Source organism: Aplysia californica, unplaced genomic scaffold (genome assembly GCF_000002075.1).
Source record: "Aplysia californica isolate F4 #8 unplaced genomic scaffold, AplCal3.0 scaffold00003, whole genome shotgun sequence".
In the NCBI taxonomy this organism is placed as follows: domain Eukaryota; kingdom Metazoa; phylum Mollusca; class Gastropoda; order Aplysiida; family Aplysiidae; genus Aplysia; species Aplysia californica.
Window position 1 is genome coordinate 346,645 of NW_004797273.1, and position 9,610 is coordinate 356,254.

A 9,610-nucleotide genomic window follows, 5' to 3' on the forward strand; every position below is an offset into this window, starting at 1 on the left:
CTAGGTTAGCCTATCATTGTTCAGTAGCCATGGGGTGGGTGTGGGAACGGGAAATGACTGTGATGTGTCTATACTCAGTACCTCTGCTGATATTCCATGCCCAATCTACGTAATGCATTGTGCACTGGTCTATGGAATCAAAAGTAGCCATATGCTAGGCTCTATACAGCAACAGAAGATTTTTGCCAACAATAGAGATGACACAGGCGTGCCTTAGAATGAATCAGTCTTTTTTTGCACATCGTGTGTTGATAGATAAATGTAATATCTTAGAATTTTACACCATTTCTTCAGTCAGTATGGCATCAAAGAGACGAAAATGCCTCACATTAGAAACTAAGCTACATTTTATAAAAAAATTGAAAATAAACAAAATTGAAAAAGTTGCTATAACGAACGATTTTAGGTCAGGCCCGGCGACCTCGTTGAATCCGAGTTCCACTACAATGGTGCTCAATTGAAAGATGAGAAAAAGAGCTCAATATAAACCACAACGATCTTACCTAACGGGACTCCAGTCTCATCCAGAGGCAAGTAGCTGTCTGAATACATGGTAATGACATGATCATCTAGATGTCCAGCTCCCTGGGAAAATTGACAAAGACAACAATTCAAACTTTGTTTGAGTTAAGAAAAGCAACATTTAGTGAAGGGGAAAAGGTACAACATGATACAACAGAGGGAAAGAAAAGAAGTAGGACCTGCCAGTGGCACCCTCCAACCTCTTGTGAATTCAAATTTCACTCAAAACACTAACACTTACTTATATCATGATGTAGAAACCAGAATAAGAGTTGACATCAAGGTAAAAAATTGACATTAGCTACCGAAACAAAGAACAAAAACGCCTTTAACATAATTTTGCTCACATATTATGAGAAAGAACAAGGTACTGATCATATTGTGCTTGAGATTTCAACAAACTGATATCTATAGGCCTACTTACATGACCAGCCAGATTGAAATAGGTATGGTTCGTGAGGTTGAGAATCGTGGGCTTTGTGGTGGTGGCCTTGTACTCCAATTTCAAACTGTTGTCCTCACAGAGGCTGTACGTCACTTCCACAGACAGATCACCAGGAAAGTGCTCTTCACCATCAACACTCAAGTAGCTCACAACCAGTTTGTCTCCCTTGATCTCACCCTTCCACATTCTCTAGGGAATAGTAATCAAAATCAACATTTTGAACGACTCATTGTCACCTCCGGATGAGTTACGACAGTAAAAATCAAGTCCTCTCCAGCTTATTTTAATTTACTAACTGCATTCTTGATCCAGGAACTATCTGAGCATGAGCCCTAAGGTCAGACACTTTATCTTTGTTCTCATTTAAAACTTCATAGCTACATCATGCAGTGTGTTTTAATTTATAAGGAAGAGGGCTGTTACTTGTTGGTCATTGGATAGATTATGATTGTTTATGTCATCTCAACCCTGACACAACACAGAGTCATTCCATCCCTCTCTTCAGATTTCATGAAAAAGTTCCTGATTTGGTATCGCCATCAGTTATAAAAAGAGGGCTCTCATGGCCTTGAGGTTAAGGTGTTTGCTCATTCAAAGGTCCCGGGTTTGAATCCGGGTAGCGACCGAAAAATTTTCTTCTCTAAAATGTCTCCTTTCACCTTCTTTCCTTCTCTCTTGCAATATTCTGACGTCTGCTTTCGTCTCAACTTTCTTCCCCCACCCCTTCATCTCTTTTTCCCCCTCCACTGGGTTCCTGACTCTTTCTGCAGCCTTTCTACTGCTACTCCTTGGTTCCTTACTGCTGTTTATCAGCCACACCTCGGATCTTCTGGTAGGAAAGATCTACACCTAGCCTTCTTGGACAAGGGTGAAAAATCTCGGAGGTCCCATGTGCAAGTTGCGCACGTTAAAGATCCTTTGGTGGTCCAAAATCGATAAGAGTAGGCTTCAGCCGCCACCCGGGCAAAATTCAAAATTTCCTACTAATTGAAAAAGTTTGGTGAGTTTGTGCTCATATGACCTCATGCAGTTGCGAGTGCCGTAAAACACTTACCCCCCTCCCCCCTCCCAAAAAGGAATAAAAATGAATAGAACAATGGAAGGCATTGTTTACAGCTAAAAATGACACCTATGATAACTAAAAGTATGTTATTCCACGATAACAAAAGTGTTCATTTCAAGATGGTTTACTCCTCTATCTGAGAAACTAAATCATAAATCCTCAAAAAAAAAAAAAAAAAAAAAAAAGCAGGTGATGACAACTATACATACATAGCAAGTGTGAGGCAGTCGAGAAGAAGTAGAAAAACAAGAAGTCAGTGACACAACCTACTGGTGGGTGGTCACCCACGGCGTTTCCATAACACTTTGCTATCATATTTTGGGGAAAATCCAAAGAAACTGGGTGGTAAACATCGCCAATCGGCGAGATGAGGAAGCAAAGTGTTAAACAAGAAATATTAACCCCAGTTCATAAACAAGGCCCTTCAGACCAGTGAACAGCAATGACATGTCAATGTACAAATTTATAATGCTAAGGAGCCTTTTCTTTTTTTTTTCTCATGTCCTTGACGCTGAACATCAATAGAAATCTGCTGAAAAGATGTCAGAAGGGTTGTTAGAAACCACACTTCAGCCTGACATGTGGATAATCAAAAAGAGTTATATTCTACCATTACATTAGTTGTATCTTATATGTGTCTCCATTCCAAGAGAGCCATACCTTTTTTTCTTTATTTCTATATATACACACATATATTTAATATATATATATATGTATGAGTGTGTGTGTGTGAGTGTGTGTGTGTGTGTGTGTGTGTGTGTGTGTGTGTGTGTGTGTGTGTGTGTGTGTGTGTGTGTGTGTGTGTGTGTGTGTGTGTGTGTGTGTGTGTGTGTGTGTGTGTGTGTGTGTGTGTGTGTGTGTGTGTGTGTGTGTGTGGTAAACGAACCTGATCAAACCCAGCTTTGCCTCCGTGATTGGTGTTGGGACCATTGTTCACAAAAAGTTTGTGGGTTTTTCCATCTAACGTGAACTCGGCACCAGCAATGCGATTGGCCACGCGCCCGCATAAACCCCCAAAGAAAAGCGGATGGGCCTCATAATCTGAAAAGCAAATGACAGCAATAAAAGTCAAATAATTCTATTTTGCTATGCAATCAACATCCACTATAACATCACAAAAAGCTTTTTAGGAATATCTCATGACATATACATCAAAACTGAGAGCCACATTCGGTTAAAGTAATATTTGGGTACTTTATAGCTCATAATAAACCACTTGTGAATAATCACATCTGAAATACTAAATATGGCCATTGGTTTTTCAAAGCAGGTAGGCATCAAATAGTATTAAACAAAAGAAAAGATTTACAGTCTAGCTGATTGAAACAAAGGTATTTACAATAAAAATATCGACCTAAGAATACCGCAAGAATTAAAAACTTTTGTACTGGTATTCAAATCGCAAACACAGAAATGGGCATGTCTTCAAAGATCCATGGTAAAATGTTGCCATCATTATAGCCTCTTGCCATTGATTATTTTAAAACATCTCAGCTAACCCTGAAACACAATTAAAAATAATAGTCTGTAGACAAGCACAGCTAAAGTGAGGAAAAACTGGGGACACCTTGACCAAAGGAGCAAGAACAAGAACAAGAGGGAGAAAACTCAAATACATGTATGGAAAAAAAAAGGAAAATAGAGAACTCGTAAAGGTTTAGTGTCTGCTATTTCTATATCTATAAAACACATTTCTATTTACTGAACAAACATCCCTTTGGTAAGCCCATGAGGTCACAGACCAACTAGATCCGTGTGGTACAAGAGCCTGTGTACTGAGGAGGTGATAACATATATTTATACACAGTGAATCTTAGATTATTATAACAAAGTCATCAAGCCAGACCTTTTTAATTTTGTTAATTTGAGTGAGCAACAAGTAGCATTGAGGACCTTTGTTTTCACAGACCAGTGTGCAATCCATTATAATGTAGAACAGTTCTATGTCTAGGTTAGCCTATCATTGTTCAGTAGCCATGGGGTGGGTGTGGGAACGGGAAATGACTGTGATGTGTCTATACTCAGTACCTCTGCTGATATTCCATGCCCAGAGCTCTTCAAGTGTCTACACCCCTCCCCCCCCCCCCCAAAAAAAAAAGACAAACACAGTAACAGTAACACGTGTGTGGTTGCTCATCCAACCTCTCTCAACCCCGGCACACCCTTGGCTTACGACCCACCAGTCGGTGAGAAAGAAAGCTTTTTTGATTTGTCAAATAAGAAGGCTAAGTGTGTAATGACCCACAGTACAGGTGTGATCAATAGTCCCTTGGAAAAAAGTAGACAGCTTCATTGTGGGAGAAAAATGTATGAAGTCACATCAGCAGGGGTTGTTCGCCTAGCAAGAGGCTTCACTGATCCGAGTTTGCTCATTTATGTGTAAATTGAATACAAGTTATGTTGATTTTAATGAGTTTTTAAAAAGAGGGGAATATCCATCTTCCTTCACTGAATCCGAGTTTTTGTTGAATCGGAGCTTCACTGTGCATATATATATATATTCACTTAATCCAGGTTTTTACCTTTAATATTGTCAAACCCCAGGCTGACATCACCCATCTTTCCATTCTTATCTGGCACATTGATGTCAGCAACTCTTCCTCCATAATCCAAAATTTTGACACTAGCGCCTTTCGAGTTTGTCAATGTAAATCTGAAAACATGATGCAACAATATGGGAAACTTTAAAAGTTTTTTAAAATGTATTCAAATTACTTTAAAATTCACAAATTAAATGAATGTGTATCTTCAAAGGACAAATGCCATTTTATTAGTAATACCAAGGCTGATAGCAAAACATTTTACAACATGATGCGCAAAGTGCACATCTATCACGTCTCCCTCTTTGCAAAGCAAAGGTTCAGTAATTCACACCAGTGAACAATATTAATGCTATTTAACAGACAATTAACTGTTTAGGATTTATGCATAAAATGATTCAAAATCATTGATGGTATCTTAGGAACGAAGCCAGAAAAATGTGACATGCTCAGAAAGAAGTGCACTTTATTCAAAACATTTCGGAACCTAACATTAAGAAATCTTGCAATTTGAATTCACTCTTCTGTCTCATTTCTCAAAGGTCAGACCCGAATGCTGTAAAAGATGTGAAGTCAAATACAAAGAATTCCTGACAAGCTATAAAAAAAATTAGGTTCTCATTTAAGGAACAGTAGCGCAATCTTTAAAAAGCTTGGATGGTAGAAAAGAAGACAGATCTACTAGTGGCATCATTCTGTGAAATGATAAGAAACTGAAAATAAATCTCTGTTCACAGTGGTGAGATTAAATTGGGCAAGAGGTTCATGAAGGTCTCTGAGACACAACGTTGGGCCCTTGACTTGATTCAACATTATTCTGGTTGCAAGCCCGAGAGCCCGCCGTCACAATGGTGTGTGTAAGTTTTACCTGTGCACACAGCAGTGGCATTCAATAATATAACTCTGGCTTTATCTAGAAATCTTGTAATAGTGACGAATATTACAAAGCCAAACAAATTCTCTATCGCAATACAATGCAGTAATGCCCCTTAAAAAAAAAAAATTATTATAATTTTCTGAACGACTTGAATTCATGGATTTCTGTAAAAATCGCGAATTCAAGTAGCATACACAAAAAAAGACTGAATGCATAAAAAACAATTTGGAATTGAATCAAAAGCAACAGTATGAGTATTCCCCATACTCAGTTTCTGCCTTGCGTGCAGAAGTGAGTTGCCATAGAGGTCACAGAGAAGGGTTGCAGCTATCTTTCTGTTGTCATACACAGGAACCCGAAACAGTGGGCTGTAATCATCATGATATGCAAGGGCATTATTCATATTAGCCTACTTTTTAAATCTAATCAACAAATGTTAAGTAAGCAGAAAAATGAATCACAAATTAAGAATAGCCTAATATATAATAGGCCTCTGCTGCTCTCTTTTACTCACATGCCATCTTATTGCACAGCTTAATCAGGTCAGATAGTAGAGGGACTTTTCATCCTGAGATCAGTCATTCATTTATTAACTCTTTGAAATTAGAAATGTAGTGGACACACATCATTCATGTCTGTTCCACCAGCAGCAGACCAAAGTCAAAGGCAATGTAGCAGCCAATTTCGAACCATCATACACACATTAGAAACAAAAACATGTGTATCAGAGAGGGTTTACAGTAATAGAGAGGTGACACTAGTGGCGGCGCTCCATAACAACAGTGCATTGTTTCGCGTATCGCCCGGCGCGGGGTGCGAAAACACTTAAGCGCGGTGATCGCAGCCACGGCGATGCTCAGGGATGCTGTCACGTCATGAGAAAGTGTAGTACCGTCTGTAGTTAGTTCACTAGGTTACTAGGCCTTTAAAGAAAGGAGGCCTGTGAATTCTATCGCATATTTTAGGCAACTCCCCTGCCTCCCTCGGCCATGTAAGACATGTTTTTGGCTTAAGTTAACATACATTCTAATAAACAAATAGACACAGATACATTTTTTTCGTCTCTATAGATCTGAAAAAAAATCCCCATGATTAAAGGAATAATCGGTTTAATTTTCAGCAAATCTACTCGTTCTCCAGTGTCCCTCTGTCATCTCTCTCCCTCTCTGTCTGTGTGTCTGTCTGTCTTTTTTTTTCTCTCCTTGTCTCTTTTTCTCTCTCCCCCTCTCTCCCTCTGTCTACCTCTGTCTACCTGTCAGTCTGTCTGTCTGTCTGTCTCTTTCTTTCTTTTCCTTTTTCACCCCCTCTCGCCCTGTCTATCAGCGTGTCTGTCTGACTGTCTGTCTGTCTGTCTCTCTCTCTTCTTCTCCCCCTTCTCTCGCTCCGCCTATTTGTCTGTCTGTCTGACTATCTCTGTCTCTCTCTCTCTCTCAGTCTGTCTGTCTCTCTCCCTCTCTCTCTCTCTGTCTATCTTTCTCCCCTCTATAGCTCTGTTCATTTGTCTGTCTGTCAATCTGTTTCTCTGTCTCAGTTTCTATCTGTCTGTCTGTCTGTCTCTGTCTCTCTCTTTCTCTCTGTCTCTCTCTTTCTCTCTCTCTCTCTCTCACACACACACACGCACACACACATATATATATTGGTATATATATATATATATATATTACATTCTCACACTTTCAGATCATGGAAAAGGACATGAAGCAATAATGATAGATCTACCAATTAAAGAGTTTATACCTTTCACCTTCCATCTCCCATCCTATCCCCCACCCCAAAAAAAAAGCGGTAATCGGACAAAGAAAATTCCAGAACCGATCGACAGCACTTTGTATTTAGAACACTTTTAGACATATCTTTCACTAGTAGAATGCAGGCTCAAAAGTTGAAGTGTGTTGAGTTTGTGCTTGGAGTGTCAGTCTGGTAGGACCAAAATAATATTGTCATTATTTTGATCTATATTTTTCTATTCATCAAAAAAATAATATTCGTCATCCTTTGGAAATCGAAAGAAACTCAGATTTTAATTTAAATAGGTGCAGTTTATAGCAGAACACCATTGACATTTCGTGCTAACCGAGCCGTGCTTGTTTGCGATCAACGTAAATGCCTTGAACAATGGACGCAGTTTGTTTTGTTTACCGCGCGTTTCTCCACGATCAGCTGGTGACTCAGATACGAGCATCCGGGCGAAGTGCCGTCTCTCTAGTATTACTGTAAACTCTCTGATGTGTATACATGTCATTGCAAATAATGAAAACAGAATTGAAAAATCAGTATGAATAAGGAAGTTATGCCTCTTTTTTTGTGTAAACAACTCCAAAACAGTGCATCCTCAACAAAGAGTTAAATTATCATGACTTTATTATTCATCTGTGACGTGTCCTGTTAACCCTTTAACAAGAAAGTCTCCCCTCGGGCATCTAATCTATCTATTGTTCTTGTTTTTGAGTGCACTAAGCCTATCTGCCATAGCCCTTATGATCTTATCCAGTCTAGCCTCACAATCGCCGGCCAAACTGTGACAAGAGGGTCAGCAACGAGGCGTACTCCTTCACCTCGAAGTCAAGGTGACAAGACTACACGGTACGGCCCATGCAATGATGCATAGTGAACCGGCGCGGTGCGCAAGTGATGGCGACAAGGCAGCTATTATTGTCAAGAGGCGATCTGAGTGTTGATCATCTAGAAAGTCTAGATCTAGATCTAGATTCCAAGTTAAGTTCCCTTTCAAAGTCGAGAGAGTAGCAGGCAATGCGAAATTGTTTTGGTACGTACCTAGAATCTTGATCTACCGCTACACGAAGAGTATCACATCAGTACTCAGTACATGACAACGCAAGTCTGTAACGGTTTCACACTGAATCATACCTTGTTACTTCCTGCCCATCTTCCGTCTGACCAAAAGGTTCACTTGTTATTTTCGTTGACATGGTAATACAGGTTTTATAGTTCGTGGTGGCAGTGTGTCTTCTACCGACAACCGCGACTGACCGGCGTAAGGTGATGAAATGAAAGTGGTAACGCAAGCAAAACAAACCGGTGTAACATCTTATTTTGCCTCCCAAAATAATATACCTTCACCTATTCTTGAACAAGTCGACACAAGTCATGTAGTCTGCTCATTTCATTATTATATGCATATGGGTATTGTGCAGTTTCCTAGGCAAACACCTGTATCTCCGCTTCTTCCACGATTTATCATTACAGTATTTCGTCTTTCTTTTAGTGAGAAAAAGCGCGTTACAAGCATGCAGGAACTGCAGTATAGTATCCAAGTAAAGAAATACCCGTAGGCTAACTTCGACTACACAAGGCTTACTTTTCTCTTGAGCGTCAGTTGGTGTAAAATTGTTCTTACAACCCTCTATTTTTAGCAGGTTTCCGACTTATTTAGTGTTTTCACTTCACGAACAGTCTGCTATGTAATGACTTAACGACCCATTATTATTCATGATTAAATAAACAGTGGCCTGTAATTTGTAACTATCATGATTATTGGGAATTAAAATACTTTACTTTTACCAAATGAAACGTAAGGGGCAAAACGTATCTCAAATGCAAGAGTATCTTTTTTGGGGGTAAATGTTTTACGGCGATTGCAAGCTGCATACGGCCACATTGAGCGCGCGGGACACACTAAACATTGTCAGCTATTTTGTAGAAAGAAACACCTTTTTTCCTTGAAGTATATATGTCAACCTATATAAAGCCAGGCTATGGAAACAGCTATAAAAAGAAAGAAATCGACTCTCTAAGAAAACTCTGTAATTGCAGAAACGAGAAGAGAAAAGAAGAAAGAAAGAAAGAAAGAAGAAAGAAAGAAAGAAAAAAGAGAGAGAAAGCAAGCAAGAAAAAAGATATATAGAAAAAAGGAGAAAAAGAAGTAATAATTCATTTTGATAGGTCATACATCATTTATTAGTTTAAAGATAAAACACCGTAAAAAAAAGAAAAACAAAACAATACAGCAGTTGATACTTAGACTTCTTTTGTTTTCAATTAGACAAAAACAATATCATATCCTAATTGTAAAAATTAACAGATTCCTTGACAGTTGCGTAAAACATCTCTTTGATTCCGATCTTCTCAATGAAGAGGGATGGTTGGGAAACGTTCCAATTCACGGAAGACACAGCCTCTGAAAAAAAGGGGGTTGGGGGGGG

At 39.1% G+C, this 9,610-nt stretch overlaps 1 protein-coding gene across 1 annotated transcript in view; it reads right to left on the minus strand.

Moving 5' to 3' along the window:
- The window catches only part of LOC101857611 (galactose mutarotase), a 17,363-nt gene extending 8,880 nt beyond the window's left edge, over positions 1–8,483 (minus strand). The window contains exons 1-5 of the mRNA XM_005089091.3: positions 8,316–8,483; positions 4,553–4,683; positions 2,917–3,071; positions 947–1,156; positions 504–585 (exon numbers count right to left, since the gene is read on the minus strand). Of these exons, the coding sequence (XP_005089148.1) occupies positions 504–585; positions 947–1,156; positions 2,917–3,071; positions 4,553–4,683; positions 8,316–8,377 (640 nt within the window). The 5' untranslated portion in view covers positions 8,378–8,483. The remainder of the gene's footprint in view (positions 1–503; positions 586–946; positions 1,157–2,916; positions 3,072–4,552; positions 4,684–8,315) is intronic.
- Positions 8,484–9,610: the final 1,127 nt, after the last annotated feature.